The sequence below is a fragment of the Asterias rubens genome, chromosome 22 (genome assembly GCF_902459465.1).
Source record: "Asterias rubens chromosome 22, eAstRub1.3, whole genome shotgun sequence".
Lineage (NCBI taxonomy): Eukaryota > Metazoa > Echinodermata > Asteroidea > Forcipulatida > Asteriidae > Asterias > Asterias rubens.
This window is the reverse complement of record NC_047083.1, coordinates 9517178-9536944: the sequence shown is the minus strand read 5'-3', so window position 1 is coordinate 9536944 and position 19767 is coordinate 9517178. Positions and strand designations below refer to the sequence as shown.

The 19767-nt window shown below is 38.3% G+C and overlaps 1 protein-coding gene across 1 annotated transcript in view; it reads right to left on the bottom strand.

Moving 5' to 3' along the window:
• Positions 1–7149: 7149 nt before the first annotated feature.
• LOC117305450 overlaps positions 7150–19767 on the bottom strand; it is a 30889-nt gene continuing 18271 nt past the window's right edge. Inside the window, exons 18-23 of the mRNA XM_033790318.1 lie at positions 19649–19721; positions 18018–18084; positions 14810–14898; positions 13986–14112; positions 13635–13676; positions 7150–7587 (exon numbers count right to left, since the gene is read on the bottom strand). Of these exons, the coding sequence (XP_033646209.1) occupies positions 7336–7587; positions 13635–13676; positions 13986–14112; positions 14810–14898; positions 18018–18084; positions 19649–19721 (650 nt within the window). The 3' untranslated portion in view covers positions 7150–7335. The remainder of the gene's footprint in view (positions 7588–13634; positions 13677–13985; positions 14113–14809; positions 14899–18017; positions 18085–19648; positions 19722–19767) is intronic.

The window sequence follows — 19767 nt, the reverse complement described above, 5'->3', positions numbered from 1 at the left end:
AAACGTATATAAAACGTATGTTGTGATGACATGTTTTTTAATAATCCGCAAATAGATTCGACGGAGTGTGATGTCAAATTGTTGGAGTTGATTCGATCAGTATTCATTATTTTGTTGTTTGGGTTTGGCGATACACGGATTAAAAATTCAAATTGCTTGCAAGTTTCCTGGTAGACTGAGTTGGCATGGTTTTGTGTGGATGGCGCCTGACCCTTCTCTGGGTTAGCCTGATCCATGTGGGTCAGAGTGACCCTTTTACTCAGCATTTGGATTTTTAATTCATTCAGCATGTTAACTTTGCATCGTCTTTCTAATGTTCTTTAATGTTAATAATGATTTTGTATGCTTAATGTAAATCAATTTAGATTATTAACAAAATGTGTCTTGATGTGGCCAGCGATATTAGAATTAAAGGCCTTCGGGCTACAGTTTTTTTTTTTTCGGTAAACTTATTTACTCCCTAGCTTTTGTTTGTGCCTGGCAAAATTGTGCTTGCCAGAATGAGGTTACCAGCTAAAATAACATTATACATGTACAACATGTAACTGGTATCCTGTTTAGTTGTACTTAACAAATGTTAAGCAATATTTTATGCATAAAAGCAGCTTTATGAAATTTGGCCCCTGGTCTTTGACAATTACCAAACGTATCCAGTGCCTTTAACCAATGAAAAACATCTGAATCGCAGGCACTTACCACGCACCGAAAGCCCCCACTATTTCCCGCGGTGCCTGGTACGACTAGCCGGCTGCGGTGTTAAAGGCTGGGGTGTGTGGGGGACAGCGAGCGAGCACGCAGGTGTGCCAGGTGTGTATGGGAGCAGTGGTAAAATCCAATGAAAAAGTCCATACATACTAGTGAAAATAAAATTCCTATTCGGGGGAAAACACTGATGGAAATGAAATTTATATTTTGAGAAAAACAGTTCTCGAACATCCACGTAAAAAATGCTTTATGATTAAAGGATAGTGGTCAAAACATGTGATAGGAGTTTTGTTGTGGTGCAGGAACAACATGCATACTAGTGAAAGAAAAATTTCTATTCAGGGGGAAAACACTGATAGAAATAAAATTGTTATTTGGGAAAACAGCATCTTGTAAACCATTACATGGTTCTTTAAAAGGCGATGGGTCTCATACTTCAAAACATAGCTCCACATACCTTGCAGGAACGAAATACTGTGAGCGCCCATATATTATGTGATAAAGCGCTTTAAGAACAAATTAGAATTATTGGTAATATTAAAATGGTGTAATTTCTGTAACCTTGAATTGAACGATTCCTGTATATGGATTTAATTTCATTGTTTTTAATTGTTTTTTTTTTTTTTTTTTGAAAACTGCAAGCATTACTGGAACAAAATAACCCTCTGTCAGAACGATTCCTGTGATGGATTTTACCCAAAAAATTGAAAGCTGCAAATATAAGTACAACATTAATAACATATAAATCGAAAATGCTACTCGAAAATTTGTGTAATTTTTGCAACCTTTAAATAAACGATTCCTGTATATGGATTTTTCTTTTTTCATTTTTTTTTATTTTATATTTTTTGGGGGGAACACTGCAAGCATTACTGGAACAAATGTCCCTCTTCCGTTCGGGGTGATAACCCGTCTTTATATACCAGGCTAAACCACTCTGAAACAGCCATTTGCTTTTAGTCGATCAATACACAAGCAGCATATTTTTTTATTCAATAGGCTGTGCAAGTCTCGCATATAATTGAACATTGGTACTCGTTTTAATGCGTGAGTTTGTTTCATTCATGCGTTAAAGGCATTATATACACTTTCGGTACAGAAAAAAAAAAGTTCAGAAGGTAATGGTGAAAGACTTCTCTTGAAATATTATTCCATGAAATGCTTTACTTTTTGAGAAAACATTAAAACAATTATCAATTCTCGTTAGCGAGAATTACGGATTTATTTTAAACACATGTCATGACACGGCGAAACGCGCGAAAACAAGAGTGGGTTTTCCCGTTTTTTTCTCCCGACTCCGATGACCGATTGAGCCTAAACTTTCACAGTTTTGTTATTTTATACACAAGTTGTGATACACGATGTGTGGGACTTGGACAATACTAATTACCAAAAGTGTACAATGGCTTTAAAGGCACTGGACAATAGTGGTAAATTACTCAAAATATTGTTTAGGATAACAACTTACTTGGTATTACAAGCAATGGAGAGCTGTTATAAAACATTGTGAGAAATGGCTTCCTCTGAAGTGTTGTAGGTTTTGGAAAGATGAATTATCTCACTCAAATAATAAAATACTTCAGCTACAGCATTTTATTAGGCAGATGAAAGCAAACAAGTTTGAGCAACGGGAATGGTTTTTATGTCATTATCTTGCAACTTCGATAATAATAATACATAATAATCGACGACCAATTGAGTTCAAACTTTCACAGGTTTGTTATTGTATGCATATGTTTTGGATACATCAAGTGAGAAGACTGGTCTTTGACAATCACCAAAGTGTCTAGCCGTCGATTTCACCAAACTCTTCCTAACTCAGGATTAATCTTAGGACTTAGGACGGGTTCAGTTCCGTATCCAAATACGTAGGACGCATTGGACTCATCCTAAGTTAGGACTGGTTAATCGTCCTAACTCGAGTTAGGATTAATCATAGAGTTTCGTGAAATCGGCTGCAGTGTCTGTAATGACCGTTGTATGTTCGTATAAAACGAATTGATCATAGTCCAAAGAAATGAAGTCATAAGTGAAAGGTACTATGGTCAAGCACAAACACTACCGGAATGCAAATCATTCAATTTATGCATTGCATTTACAATTCATACCCGGGAACTCTTATATAACCGCGGCCCTCAAAACAGCCCTATAATTTGAGCTTTCAAATGACTTAGTGAAATTAACCATCTATAGATATTACATTCTTCTAGCTTACTCCCTCAGGGACTCCCCGAAGTCTAATGGTTTTCCTATCTCGGATAAGACTGTAGCAATAACGAACCCGCTGTTAATGGCATTGCGATTTAATTACATTCCTTGCAGAGCACCCATCGTTAGGACAAAATCCAAATCCCTCCTGCTTGCGGCCGGACTACTCAGACTTAAGTCGAGGATTTTTTTTTTTATAAGACCAAAACATTCCGGAGGTTTGGTTGATGATCCTTCGCTCTTAAAACAATAACGGGGAATTAAGCCTCGGAGCACGGCACAGTGGTTTGGAGTTTCCAAGGATATGTTCGCCGTAAAGGGCAGCCTGAGGCCGGGGGTGAGCGTAGGCACTCAGACACCAAAACGTCATAATGTTGGCGAGTTGTTGAAAGCGTCGCCGTTTTAAGAACCTAAATCCTTATGTGCGGCACAATGTTTCAAACAGAACTAATTGCATTCTGGTTCGGGACCCGGGCCGGAATTTGCACTTTCATGTTGTGCCACGTCAAAAACAGTTTATGGATGTCTACATGTACGGTACACTTATTAATTAAGTTACTTGGCGAAAAGGAAATCAAATGCAAAACGACAACAAATCATTACGAATAAAAACAAAAGAATACTCAAATATAAAAGTAGGCTTATTAATTCCCTGACATATAGGAAATCAAATGCATAAACGAAAACAAATAAATAGGGGGAAAAAAGGAATACGAAAAAGAAGAAGTAAAAAATAACAACACGTTAACGACCACGGAATCTACGAACAAAATTAAATGCCTTGTCAGTTTAGACTAAACACCTTTAAAGGCAGTGGACACTTGGTAATTACTCAAAATAATTATTAGCATAAAACCTTTCTTGGTGACGAGTAATGGGGAGAGGTTGATGGTATAAAACATTGTGAGAAACTGCTCCCTCTGAAGTGCCATAGTTTTCGAGAAAGAAGTAATTTTCCCTCGAATTTGATTTCAATACCTCAGATTTAGAACTTGAGGTCTCGAAATCAACCATCTAAACGCACACAAATTTGTGCGACATGGGTGTTTTTTTTCTTTCATTATTATCTCGCAAGTTCGTTGACCGATTGAGCTCAAATTTTCACAGGTTTATTATTTTATGCATATGTTGAGATACACCAATTGTGAAGGCTAGTCTTTGACAATTACCAATAGTGTCCACTGCCTTTAACAAAATCTAAATCTTCACAAAGACAGACAGACAAACAAACAAACTTACAAGCCTTGGGCACACCACTTCGAACAGATGACGACATAAAACAAACCGAGATGAATGGTCGAGGCGAGCTGGGGATTCAAAAATTACAAACAATGAAAGTTTCAGTTTTAATGTTTTATTGGCTCTAACCTTTTCTCTTATAGACCATGTGAAATCTGTTTACATTAAGTGCGACCTTGTACATTCTTTGAGTATTCTGGCAGGCAATATATTCTGCACAGGTCATATGAGAAAGTTGACATATTTTTGTGTCATAATTTCCACATAAATCCAAGATTTATGAAAGTAAAAGCTAAGTAAGTGTTTAGATGTGCCCCCTTTCATCATATCAAAAGTTGACAAGAATTAGACAGTGCAATCTCCATAAAATATAAGATTTTATGGTTTATTCCCTTAGCCTGTGTACAAATCGTGCCTGCAGAAAGTCCAGGTTCTGTGGCTCCTTTGTAAACATGTGATGTCACAGGTCACAATTGAATTGATTTGAATTGAATTGAATTGAATTGAACTGGACTGAATTGATTGCGTTTACAATATTTTCCTGTGGTTGAAAATAAATTAATAAATAAATAAATAGGTACAATTACTTTATACCAAAATTGTGTTATGCACACAAGTTTGCTTCAGGCTATCTCACACATTACGTGACTTCACGTCGCACCATTCCAGAAATGTCATTAATTATACAATTGTTCCCAAGTCGTTGCATTATTTATAGAGTGTTTCAATTTAACTTGGGGCTATTTTGTATGCACAGAATACGTTCTAACCCTGTTGTGTACTTTCGTATATGTCTGGGCAGAAATAGCGCTTCTTAAACTACATCTCCCAAGACGCTATTCTGTCTTGAGCCAATGTACTTCATTGTCTGCTACAGTTATTATGTGCTTGTCGTCTTAGTTCACGCTATTTTCAGAGTCTTCGGAGAGTGAAGCTGTTATCCGTTAATTAACCCAAAAGTTTGTCTACTTAGTTCACGCTACTCTTCACAGTACTCAGAGGGTAAAGCTACTCCGTTAATTAAAGACAGTGGACACTATTGGTAATTGTCAAATACTAGTCTTCACAGTTGGTCTATCTCAACTTAATGCATAAAATAACAAACCTGTGCAAATTTGAACTCAATCGGTCGTCGATGTTGCGAGATATTAATGAAATAAAAGAACACCCTTGTCGCACCATGGTCACACGAAGTTGTGTGATTTTAGATGCTTGATTTCTAGACCTCACATTCTAAATCTGAGGTCTCGAAATCAAATTCATGGAAAATTACCTCTTTCTAAAACACTAAGTCACTTCAGAGTGAGCATGTTCATCACAATGTTTTATACTATCAACCTCTCCCCATTACCCCTAAATTAAAAAAGGTTTTTATGATAATAACTATTTTGAGTAATTACCAATAGTGTCCACTGCCTTTAACCCAAAACACAAAGTTCTAAAAAACATAGGTTATACATACTGCTATGAGGTAAAATCGCACAATTTGTGAAATTTGAGAATGAACCTCTAAATTGATGGACGTTTGTGTTGAATGAAAAACAAAACCATGCGGTCAAGACCCTTTTATTCTTTCATTCAACTCTCCGATCTATGGTCACTCTGACGATTACCGTTTAATAAGCAAGGACGTAATCAATCAATATTAGATGATATAAAACTGCGTTCATTACCAACAGATGAAAAGAAGGTAAAAAAAACATGAAACTAAAAACTGCAAGAGACTAAAGGGCTGGGGCTCGAGCAGTAAAGTTTAATATCTTAGGGTTACACTCATTATAAAAAATCAATTTAATGAGAAGTTAGGTTTTACTTGTCTAATAATTCGGAAATGACAGCAATTGGTATGATAACTGCAACTTCTGCCAGCATTCTGCGTATTGGGGTGTCTTGGCCGAGCGGATAAGAGCTCTGGTGTTTCTGATCAGCAGAGTGTGGGTTCAAGTCCCAGTCTTGTCATTGTGTGTTGTGGCTGAGTGGTTTAGCACACTGGACTCAAGCTCTGGTGTTTCTGATCAGCAGAGTGTGGGTTCGAATCCCAGTCTTGATATGGTGTGTTGTGGCCGAGCGGTTAAGAGCACCGAACTCAAGCTCTGATGTTTCTGATGAGTGGAGTGTGGGTTCGAGTCCCAGTCTTGTCATTGTGTGTTGTGGCTGAGTGGTTTAGCACACTGGACTCAAGCTCTGGTGTTTCTGATCAGCAGAGTGTGGGTTCGAGTCCCAGTCTTGTCATTGTGTGTTGTGGCTGAGCGGTTTAGCACACTGGACTCAAGCTCTGATGTTTCTGATCAGCAGAGTGTGGGTTCAAGTCCCAGTCTTGTCTTTGTGTGTTGTGGCTGAGCGGTTTAGCACACTGGACTCAAGCTCTGGTGTTTCTGATCAGCAGAGTGTGGGTTCAAGTCCCAGTCTTGTCATTGTGTGTTGTGGCTGAGTGGTTTAGCACACTGGACTCAAGCTCTGGTGTTTCTGATCAGCAGAGTGTGGGTTCAAGTCCCAGTCTTGTCTTTGTGTGTTGTGGCTGAGCGGTTTAGCACACTGGACTCAAGCTCTGGTGTTTCTGATCAGCAGAGTGTGGGTTCGAATCCCAGTCTTGATATGGTGTGTTGTGGCCGAGCTGTTAAGAGCACCGAACTCGGGCGTGACACTTGCGTCCCTTGTGTTTGGACATTGTATACCCTGCATGTGATTTGCATTTTAGTCTAAACCATGACCTTGGTTGTGTGTACCTTCTTCTATCGATTGTTTTAAATAAATAAAAAACGATTAAACTAAAATTTACATAAATTGTACAGCGAATTTCTATATTAGTTCTTTTTTATTATTGGATAACTGGACATGTACGTAAGTTTCTACTGTGAATGTCTACTTTTTATTTAAACATTGGACATCCACATAGAAGTGTACACAAAATTTGTTTTCAAACTTTTGACATTAACAAAGAAGTTGTTCAGTGAAAGTCTACTTTGCTGTTTCGATATTGGATAAATAGATATTGACATTAAGTTATACCGTGGATGTCTACTTTCTATTTAGACATTAAACACTCACATAGGTTTGTACAGCGATTGTCCAAATTCCTACTTCAATAACGGCATTGGACATTCATATAATATGCTACTTATAAGTGTGCATTCGTTGTGTACTAAGAGCATTCTAGCTTCTGTACACACAAAACACGTGGTGTTATATCGCGTTTAAATCCCCCTCACTGTCATCAAGTGACGTCATAGTCACGTCGCCCTCATCGTCCATTGTCGTCCACGGGGAGGCAAAGCTCATCTTAGCCTCGCCTGGGCAGACCTTTTGTGTTGTCGATAGGGATGCACCCGTAGTTGACCCAGTAACGACACTCACTCCTTTGTCACGGCAATCATTAGTCTTCTCTCCATACGCTTTGTTGAGATCATCAATGCGACCCTGAAGCCTGTTACGCACCTTTGATGGGGGAAATAGCATTGATAACGTTTTAAAGGCTATCAAACTTTATATTAAAGGATTGGGGTACTTTTTCAAAATGTCCATAGATTTACATTAAACTTACAGGGTTTGAAGACAATGTTAGTGGAAAGCTTCCCTTCAAATATGACTTACTGAGGTGCTGTAGTTTTTGAGAAATGAGTAAAACAATGTCATAAAAATACGTTTGTAAATGATTAAAATATTTTTCGTCTCATGAGACGAAAATTATTTTCATGACATTGTTTTACTCATTTCCCCAAAACTACAGCACCTCAGCACGTAATATTTGCAGGGAAGCTTTCTACTATCATTATCTTCAAACTGTGTAAGTTTAGTGTAAATCTGTGGACATTGTGTTTTTTGTCCTACAAAAGTTACATAGACCCTTTAAAGAGAATGTGGCAACAAAACTACAGGGTTGGTTCTGATCCGGACATCGGGTCATGGTGGGGCTGACACAATTTCGGACTTACTCGGGATTTGTGTCAAACTGACCCAGATAAGGTCAAACTGTCGCACAAAGCCAGTTTCATACTTCCTATGAATGCAAATGCTTTATGAATTTGACGTCACAAATTCGCGACAATTTGGACCGGTTCGCTTGGAGCCGCGGATGTCCTTTGGGCCAGGGAGCCAATGTTTTCGTTTTTGGGACCTGGGTATCCTTTCGTTTTAATGTTAACTTTTATCATGTTTGAATGTTTTATATAAGTTTGTAATTATGCTAGCTTGCCAAACATCGGTATCTGGCACACACACAACTGTTCCTTTTTTTCCGAATATATTGTCACAATATTGCTACATCAAACAGCGATATCCAAACAGCGCTGCGAAAAAAGAAAAAAAAAAAAAAAAAACAGATAATGCATAGGCGCACAAAACCAAAGATGAGTAAACCATAACGTTCGCGTAAATTCTTGTATAACGAAAAAAAAACATATTTAACTGATGATACAACAGATCACTGGAGGGGGGATGCACGGAGACGTTAATTGTCATTAAGAACTCCTGGTATTCCACTAAAAGCCCCCTCTTAATTATAGTAATCGCTCCCTGGAGACATTATCTGAACGGTCCTCTCTCTTTACCTCCAAGGGCAAAATTGCTCTGAACCTGGGCGGTACTTTAGCATTGAAGCCGGGGTTGTTGATGACTGGGCAGAAAAATATCGCAGGAAAGAAATATTGTGCAATTAGGGATGCCTTTGAAATTAAAAATATATTTGCACTCGTCCTTTGTTGATGTTTTTTTTTACTTTTAAAGGGGCATGTACGACGGGGCTGTGTTTAAATAATATGTATACTTTAACATTGAATAAAGCACATTGAATTTGATATTTCCCACTCTTTGTAGAAACTAAGGGGAAAATTCATTTGCAGCAACAACAAACAACACACAAACGTTTGTTATATCTGAGGTGGAGTGAAAAATACAAACAAATTAAAAATCAGTTGCTTTGAACACATTAAAAAAAAATAGTAATAATAAATAAATAAAAAGAATCGGGTGTGAATTTAATCCGGATGCGGATTCTAAGGGACCTCTGACTGTGGTGTCAGCCCTTTCTTCACTGCGAACGGTTCGAAGAAGTTGAGAGCACATTTCAACTGAGGCAAAATATTCCTTGCGAACTTGTGACGTCAACATTCGTATTGCATTCGCATTCACATGAATTATGAACCAGGCTTTAGTTGTTCCAAACCATGTAAAATAGAAACATCAAAGAAACGCGATGACAATTGTTTAGAGTATTATAAGGCTATACAAGTAGCTTTCATTTATGACGTCTACGAGTAAACACCAACCCTATACGACTTGACATTTATGTTTACATGCCACAATCGTATCGAGTTTCCAAGAGCTAACAAAATCATTCCACACACTTCCGCTTTCATCAAAAGGAATTTGACTTCATTACGAGACAAAAAAAGACCTCTCAGTTTATTGTGCGTTCAGTTATGACATTTAGATTAAAAGTCTGTTTAAGTGGAGACTAAAATGAAAACAAAACGTGGGCGTACTGCCTGAGGCTGTACAACTAACTGCTCATCTTCTTTGAACGGTCAGTAAAATCCATCTAATTTACACCCGTCAACATATTCGTAGTCGGCGGGTCACGGAAAGGGTGTTTAGTTTGCACAACGCCGGCGTCGAAATACTGAGGTGTCGTTATTATTAGTCAATTTTCTTATTAAGTCAGCAGTTGTTATTAGTCTTCACGGGTGAAGATTTTGCATAACCGTTATTTGGTGTTCTTACGTGCACATTTGTATCTGATTCTGATTTCTTTCTTGTACAATGTAAGTTACATTGTGTTCCTACGGGCTGTGGTTTATTTCATTTGGTCGGCTTCCAGGGGTGTCGTTATGGGTTAATGTTCTTGTAAAGTCAGCAGTTTGTATTTAGTTTTCACAGTCGGAGCTTTAGCACTAACGTTATTTGAGAAGTTGCTGAAAATACGGAGCGGTTATGTCCACGCATGAATCTTAATCCGCATTGGAAATGTACATTATGAGAAGCATCACTGACGGTAACACTCCTCAGATTCATTTTGTTTGGCACAAAAACTAATGTTTCGCGATTTACAATTTGTTGCTGTATTACGACATGAATGCAGAAGTTAATTAAATAGGGAGGTTTAGCTACACGTTACGCGAGCAAAATACGTGAACGTGAACGTCAGAAAATTGTGTCGTTAAAGCCATTGGACCCTTTCGGTACAGACAAAAAAAAATCACAGATTTACAAATAACTTACAGGGTTTACAGAAGGTAGTGGTGAAATACTTCTCTTGAAATATTATTCCATGAAATGCTTTACTTTTTGAGAAAACAGTAAAACAATATCAATTCTCGTTAACGAGAATTACGGATTTATTTTAAACACATGTCATGACACGGCGAAACGTGTGGATACAAGGGTGGGTTTTCTCGTTATTTTCTCCCGACTCCGATGACCGATTAAGCCCAAATTTTCACAGGTTTGTTATTTGATATAGAAGTTGTGATACACGAAGTGTGGGCCTTGGACAGTACTGTTTACCGAAAGGGTCCAATGGCTTTAAAATCTCACGTTTCACGTGAAATTACCACTGTCCACGTCAGATAGGTACGTGCAGATGTCATTAAGTTGGCATGAAATAAGCCCAAAGTGGTGACGTCACTTAGAAAACATTACCATTTTCTGACGTTCACGTTAATGTGTTTGCTCGCGCGCAGCTAAACCTCCTTAGCTTAGTCAGCTATAGCGCAGAAATTCGGCACAAGCAAACATGGTGAACAGGCCATTTTCGAAACGACTGGATTTTGAGGCATGTGAGTTACTACCCATGAAAAAAAAGAGGAAAAGAGAAAACCAGGCAAGAAAAAAAGGAAAGGATAATAATTATTCCTAACCTTTTGTACACAGAAAGTGAAGGAAAAAAGAGGAAAATCAAAAACCCCAAAAAGCAGCTGAAAAGAGGAAGTCTCACATGCCTGATTTTGCTTTGGATTCGGCTCAGGCTAGTTTGGCACCGCGGTTGTTTTGACAATTTCGCTTGCTTTGCGTATACGCGCGCAGGGTTTCAGACGAGAGAACGGAGCCTCGCGCCCAATCCAAAGCCGAAGCCGTGGTTTCGAAAAGGTCCATAAGCACAGAATCCTGCGGTCAGTCCTATAACTACTTATACCATGGATGAGGAAATAGCTACCTCCATGCTTATACTGTTCACGGTGTTCGCGAACAAAGAATATAATGACCACAGCCTCTAGGCCTCTTTAATGCAAATAGGTAGGAGTAATGGCCTCATCAATGACACATGAAGGAGGGAATAGCAGGCAACCATCCACATTAACAGCCGACAAATATCACTCTGTATAGCTTACCCTGTGCAAACTCAATTATGCGCATCAATATACGGCTGTTCCATGTATACTGTTTGTGAGGTTCAAGTTTATTTATTTAAACCTAATATTATTTTCCTTTATTTCACTTTATGCGCATTATATACGACTGTTCCAGGTATACTATATTTTTTAAATGGAAATCATGGACAACAACCTAAATTGACCGGAATGGAATAGTGGTGGTCAGGAAAGTGGTGTCCCATGCGACTGTAAACGCGCCTTGTAGGTTTGCTCTGGCACTTTAATGGCCGACGTGTGCAAACAGTGTGCGTCTGTTAGCAGATCAACTATAATTAGTACATTACGTTCTGAAAGGTGACATTTAAAGGTACTTGACACCTTTGGTAATAACTCAAAATAATTGTTAAAATTTAAACTTACCCATAACGAGCAATCGGGAGCTGTGTAACAATGTCCCTCTTTCATTTTTGCAATTCAATTTCGAAAACCAATTGAGTCAAAATTTTCACAGGTTTGATAGTAAATTAGTTCGCTTTTTTTGAACATGTTGTTCGTTGTTGTACTTTCACATAATTATTTATATTTTGTTAATAAATTTCTGGGCAATTTTTTTATTTCAGCGTTCTGTTTATTGTGTTGTATTGTTTTTAAAGCCCGAATGAACAACCAAATAATTAAAATTGATGCTTTCATTGATAAGGAGTACAAATTATTGTTAATATTTAAAGGATATGGCACATTTAAAAAAAAAAGACAAAATGCGCTTTACAATAAAACAAAAAGTCAAATACGATAACAAGTAAAACGCCCAAATAAAAATCAGCTGTATACTGACAAAAAGCACACAATCTAAACGGACCCTATACCTTTAAACCTCAGCCAAACTCACTTCAACATGTATTTATTGCCAAATAATACATCCACGCCTTGCAGTCTGCCTAATTGCTCATGCTTAATCATCACTACCATAATATCGCAATACACAACCTCCACCATAGATATTCAACTCTCCAAACCCCATCAATAATGCAATAAATGATCTATTCCCCCTCAATAAAGGAACAAAAAAAACACAGCCTGATCGTGTCAGAGCCTAGACTAATTGCTCATTATCAATCCGGTATTGCTATAGTCCCAGCAGCATTGGAACCCCGGCTAGTATTCAATCAGGGTGAAGACCAGAGCCGCTGATGATAACTTCATCTAAATTTCATGATTGCTAATGAAGGGGTGGTGGAAAGAAGGGGTGGTGGGAAGAAGGGGTGGGACTAGACGAGTGTCTCTAGAATCTCTCTTTTAACGAATTTGTATCTTTAAAGGCAGTGGACACTATTGGTAATTACTCAAAATAATTATTAGCATAAAACCTTCCTTCGTAACGAGTAATGGGGAGAGGTTGGTAATACGAAACATTGTGAGAAACGGCTCCCTCTGAAGTGGAGTAGTTTTCGAGAAAGAAGTAATTTTCCACGAATTTGATTTCGAGACCTCAAGTTTAGAATTTGAGGTCCCAAAATCAAGCATCTGAAAGCACACATCTTCGTGTGACAAGGATGTTTTGTTCTTTCTTTCATATTTATCTCGCAACTCCGACGACCAATCAAGCTCAACTTTTCACAGGTTTGTTATTTTATGCACATGTTGAGATACAGCAAGTGAGAAGACTGGTCTTTGACAATTACCAACAGTGTCCACTGCCTTTAATGCCCATTAAGTGCTTTTATAGTTTTAACTGCTTGTATAGTTCTATATTTTTTATACTGTATGTCATGTTTTAATAATGTCCATATGTAATGTCCTTTATTGTCTCTTCTTACATTGTGGCATCAGGAGATTAACTCGATAGTAAGTTAGTTACTTTTTTTAAATCCATCATGGGTGCTACTTTTTTTCGTTTTTTTTTTCTTTCTCTCTCCTAATTGTATGTACATGTTTTTGTTTTCTTACTGTTCTTATTGTCTGTACTTGTATCTTTAACCGTGAAATTAATAAATGAATGACATGAATGAGTGGGCACAGTTAAGCAGACAGCACAGACAGGTAGTTGGCGGTTTCGTTGGCGTATAGTCAGCGCAGCGACGACATTTAGTATAGCTGTGACGTCATCACTCTTTGCGCATTATGACATTTTTACACAAAGAACAACAAATAATAGTGTACAATTTTAACACTGACCTCTTTATTGCCAACGACTAAGATCATAAACAGCGAAAGTCCCTGCAACACAAACAATGAAAAGAATAATACAATAAAATAAACAACAAATAGTAGTTGAAAACCAAAACATCTAATCATATCAGCAATAATGGTTAAATCACAATAAAAATGTAGTCATCATATTTTCGAGAAAAAAAGTGAACTTTATTGAGCATTGTTACCAGTTGAGTTGCGTTAATCTGTTGAAATTGTTGAAATAATTAAACAACTTGGTTTCACTGAGACTGCGCAGGACTATCAGCCAATGATAGCCTTCCGTAGTGTTCACGTTCCATCCGAGATGGCGGCCAGGGCAGAGAGTCTATTTACCTGAAAACCGTTGAGTGTGGTGAAGATGTAATCAAACATGACGAGACTCGAGTTCAGAGCGAAGAAACCGAATATCCACGGCAGGCCAACCATTGGCATGAAGACAAGCATAGCTTTGGCAGTAGTCCTAAAAATGTAAGAAAGATGGCGACACAAGCTTTTGGGGTTAAAATCAAGTTCAAACTTCGAAAGTCTGTGTGAAGCGTAGTGTGTCTATAAACAGCATTGCACCAGTTTTTTACAACTTTGATGACGTAAAGTCCTAAGTGAGAATACTGGTCTTTGACAATTGGCAAAGGTTTCCAGTGCCTTTAAAGACACTGGACACAATGAGAATTGTCAAAGACTAGCCTTCACAGTTGGTGTATCTCAACATATGCATAAAATAACAACCCTGTGAAATTTGAGCTCAATCGGTCGTCGAAATTGCGAGATATTAATGAAAGAAAAAACACCCTTGTCGCACGAAGTTGTGTGCTTTCAGATGCTTGATTTCGAGACCTCAAATTCTAAATCTGAGGTCTCGAAATCAAATTCTTGGAAAATTGCTTCTTTCTCGAACACAAATTACCAATAGTGTGCACTGCCTTTAACAGCTTCATGAAACTAGAACCCAGATGGCTTTTCCAGGACTCCGTACAATTATCGACCACGCGCAGTCGACTGAACTCTACAAGCACCAATTCCTATTAGGGAACGGTCTAGCCTTTTGTCAATGCCTTCGTGTGCATGGTCTCTAGTTCCAGTCGCTTGGGATCGCGGCTCTCCAAGCAACAAACGCCTTGACAAAAGGCCAAGACCAGCCGTGATTTCAATCCCCTCACCTGTACTTATTTGCTTTCATCTTTGTAATGTCCCTCTCGATCAGGCTGCCGATCTCTCTCAAGACGGCCACCAACATCACGGTGTTGACCTGTGAGTGGATAGAGGACAGATTTAGTCAAATCCATCAGCGTGTGTACCTCCGGATACATGGACTTGTTTGCATTTTGGAATGAGGCTGTTAAAGCTACCCCCCCCCCCCCACCTCGTCTCTCTCTGCCACAATGAGACTATTGGTAATTGCTCAAACCATATATTGGCAGCAGAAACTTGCTTTAAAAAGAGCGACAACGAGCTGTTGATAGAATAATATATTGTAAGAAACTTCTGAAATTACTTATTTTTTTTTAAATATGAATTTTTTCTCGAATCTGAGAAAGACTTCTGGCTTGATGCATTTCTCATAGACTTCGAACTATAGTCCTAGGAGATTTCAAAAAATTAAAGGCTAGTCCTAAGTTAGAACGAGTAACTCGTTCTAACGCGAAATAAGACTATAGTCTTATTATTTTTTTTTTTTTATCCACCGCCAGTGACTTTAAAGGCGCAAAATTATTGTACACATCGGCCCGATTGAAGCACTGGACACTAATGGTAATAATTGTCAAAGACTAGTCTTCACAGTTGGTGTATCTCAAGATATGCATAAAATATCAAACCTGTGAAAATTGGAGCTGAATCGGTTGTCAAAGTTGCGAGATATTAACGGAAGAAAAAACACCTCGCAGCACCGTGGTCACACGAAATGTGTGCTTTCAGATGCATGATTTCGAGACCTCAAATTCTAAATCTGAGGTATCGGAATCAAATTCGTGGAAAATTACTTCTTTCTCGAAAACTACGTCACTTCAGAGGGAGCTGTTTCTCACAATGTTTTATACTATCAACCTCTTCCCATTACTCGTAATCAAGAGAGAATTTATGATAATAATTATTTTGAGTAGGCCTAATTACAAATAGTGTCCACTGCCTTTAAATTTAAATACCCGTGTACCAACCTCGTAATGGCAAAGGTTGAAGCTGCTCCACAAATAAATAAATATATACAGTTGTTGTCATTTTTCGAGACTAAAATGACAATAAAAACGGAAATGCAATATCCTGAAGAGGCTCGCTTGCGTTGGAAGAAAGATAAGTGGACAAAAGACACCCCCTTGGTTTTTTTTCCTTCTGCCTTTTTTGTCTCCTCTTTTTTTCTGGAGAATTTGTAAGTTGTACTCAACATTCTCAATAAGTAAGAGCACGCAATATCAAATTCCACAAGACGAGCTCGAATACTTCAGAACATAGACTACGAAGATGAAGAGTGGACTTGTTTTAATATAAAAAAACTCTGGACCGTCAGCGTGTCTTGTTACTGCATGGTATGAACAAAGACGTTTGCAGGATTTTTGTATGCAGCGCGCACGAAGTATTGACATTATTGTGAATGAAGTTTATGAGAGCTTTTCTCAACATATGCACAAAATAACAAAATTTGAGCTCAATTGGTGGCCGAAGTTGCGAGATAATAATGAAAGAAAAAACACCCTTGTCACACGAAGTTGTGTGCTTTCAGATGCTTGATTTCGAGACCTCAAATTCTAAACTTGAGGTCTCGAAATCAAATTCGTGGAAAATTACTTCTTTCTCGAAAACTACCTCACTTCAGAGGACGACGTTTCTCACAATGTTTTATAATATCAACCTCTCCCCATTACTCGTTACCAAGTAAGGTTTTATGCTTGTAATTATTTTGAGTAAATACCAAAAGTGTCCACTGCCTTTAAGGAGATAAAGAAAGTAAAAGAGGTTTGACTTTTCGACGGAGGATACGACTTTGTTGCAATTATGACACAGGGTCTGTTTTTTAATTTATTGGCTTTGCTAATAAGTGTACGCAACGTAGAGCACTTAAAGGTGGTACACCGTTTTTTTATTTTCTTTCTTGTAATTTGTAAACTTATTTTCTTTTAATGTATGTTAAATTCACATCGGGATAAATAATATTCGTTAGATTCAACTATATTACGTTGATATGTTTTCATTCCTCTACTGTTCCCGTTTTGTCTTTTCTCTATACATGTATCTACATAATTTATGCTTTCAGATGCCTATATTACCAGGTTGCAAGCCGTGAAGTTATTTAGTAGCCGCGAATGGGACTTCAGAGGGAGTCGTTTCTCATAATGTTTTATACTATCACCAGCTCTTCGTCGGTCGTGAACAACTAAGTTTTTATGAAATCAATTATTTTGAGTAATTACCAAACTCTTCGTAACTTATCATTAATACTAGGACTTAGGACGAGTTAAGTTCCATATCCGAAGACGTTAGGACGCATTGAACCCATCCTAAGTAAGGACGGGTTACTCGTCTCAACTCGAGATAGGATTTATCCTAGCATTTCGTGAAATCGGCTGCATTGCCTTTAAACATTTTAGTGGAAAAAAGACGTTCTTTGAACCTGATGTTGGCGCGAGGCGACTGCTGTTGCGTTAATTACATGCCAGTCAAAAGCTACACGGCTATTGACTGTCATACATTGTGACACAAACAGGACACGGGAACAAAAAGGGACACCGGGCCTGCCCAAAGGGGGTCCGCCGTATAAAGTAAACCAAAGACGGGTTGGTTTCCGAGGCGCGCCTGCTGTTTCTCCGTTCCTCGGTCCTGCAAGCTTAACCAATACACATGACTCTTCCTGAGACCGTGCTTGAAGAATGGATCTACATCCGTCGTTAGGGCAGGCTTCGACAAACAAACACCTGGTCCAAGAGATCGGGTTATGTTCCGAACGTGTGCTCTGTAGACCTTGTTTGACTTTTCTGGAAACGTGCTGTCGATTTTGGTTTCCTTCTTTTTATTTGAGAACTGCATCCTCTTTTTCAGACGCCGCACGGGAGGGGAACAATAAATTTATTCGTTTCTAGGTTAAAAAACTCGATGTGGTGAGGGGAAATAAAAGAGTGTCACATGTACACCAACATGCTTAGAATACAGACGCATGTTCAGGATGTGCTTTCTGTTGGTAGCATAAAAAACATATAATAAGGTCTATTTTGGATCGCCGCAATAGTGGTTATTTTCGCCTGTTGGAAATCAACGGGCTTGCTCTCTGTTGTCTTATGTAGAGTGTTATTTTGTGAGTTGCCTGGAAATAAATGATTAACACATTTTAAGTAGTTTGTTCTAAAATACCATAAAATTACGTTGTTTATTTATAATTACCATAATAATCAGCAATGCAGGTCCAGCAAAACCCCAGATAAGTTCTCTTTGAGTTGACAACCAACAGCTATTGACAAACAATGAAACATATCATTTAATTAGTACTAACGAAGTATCCAAATAAAACGAATCATAACCTAAGGTGTGTTTGTTTAGTTTTTTATAGCAACATCAAAACTCAAAAGCAATATAAAACAAACACACAAATTGTACAAGGCAAAACTATTTTAAACAGGACAAAGAAGTTAGAACACAGAACCAGACTATCAATCGTTTCGGATTTGTGAGTTCAAAATTCACTTCGCATTCGCAGGAAGTATGGACATTAAAGACACTGGACACTATTGGTAATTGTCTAAGACCAGTCTTCTCACTTGGTGTATATATCTCAACATAAATGCATAAAATAACAAACCTGTGTAAATTTGAGCTTGATTGGTCGACGGAGTTGCGAGATAACTATAAAATAAATAAAAAACACCCTTATCACACGAAGTTGTGTGCTTTCAGATGCTTGATTTCGAGACCTCAAGTTCTAAATCTGAGGTCTCGAAATCAAATTCGTGGAAAATTACTTCTTTCTCCAAAACTACGTCACTTCAGAGGGAGCCGTTTCTCACAATGTTTTATACTATCAAACCTCTCCCCATTACTCATTACCCGGTAAGGTTTTATGCCAATAATTATTTTGAGAAATTACCAATAGTGTCCACTGCCTTTAATAGCCACAATTACTTTCGTCAAGGATGTTCTTGACCGCTCAGCCACTACCTAGTGGATCAAACAGGGGATTACACAACACACGTTTCTCTTATAGATACTTCATCATCGGATTAGAATAGGTTAAAGAATTGTCTTAAATATATTTGCCGTCGACATGTTGAGAAAGCTTAGCTAGCCGACCAACGTTCCAGCAACGACCTCTATCTTCTGCAAAACCCCACTCAAATCGTGAGGACCTTTTGGGTTATCAGCTTTCAGAGTCGAGGTATGTGTTCGTCATGGTTTTCACCAAGGAGTTATAGTTTACAATCCTTCCAAAAATGTGTTTTTCAGAGGAGTATAGTCACGGATGAGTAACGGTGAAAGGGAATTTTAACGTGACTGACGCTCCTTGGCTGGGCTGTGTAACCATAGTGTAACCGTCTACTCTCGCCGATGGACGGCATTCCATTACTGCATTTCCCCCCTCGAAATCCCCGGAGGGTAAAAAGGACAATCGAAAAACCTCGTGCTTCCACAGAAGAACAAGAAAAAAAGGTGACATTCAAGGGAAAAAGTGAGAGCAAGAAATATCAATTCCAGGACAATGCTAGTCTATTCTGGGAGGCAGTTAAAAGCTTAGTCTATTGTTGTGTCTTCAAGAAAGTTGAAAGACGGGAACCAAGAAATGGCTGTGAAGCATGAGTCTTGGTTTTTCAGGGACGTACTTGTCCTTTAACAATCAACGATCGAAGTGCAATCAGGGGAAAGTGTAATCGTTCCTTTTGATACAACTCTCATGGTGACGTCATACCTTCTAGGGATCCATAAATCACCACAAAAGAACAGAAGAAACATCTTAGCTCATTTTGGTACTGAGACAGCACTAAGAAATTGACCTCTAGAACATAAGCAATTTTTGTACTCACTAATCCTTGCTTATCAATTCATCGCGTGATAGTCCAACAGCACTCGTAATCACCACAGATATAACCGGCAACCCTTTAACAAAACAAAGAGGGTTATTTAAATAACACGTGTTCTCGCA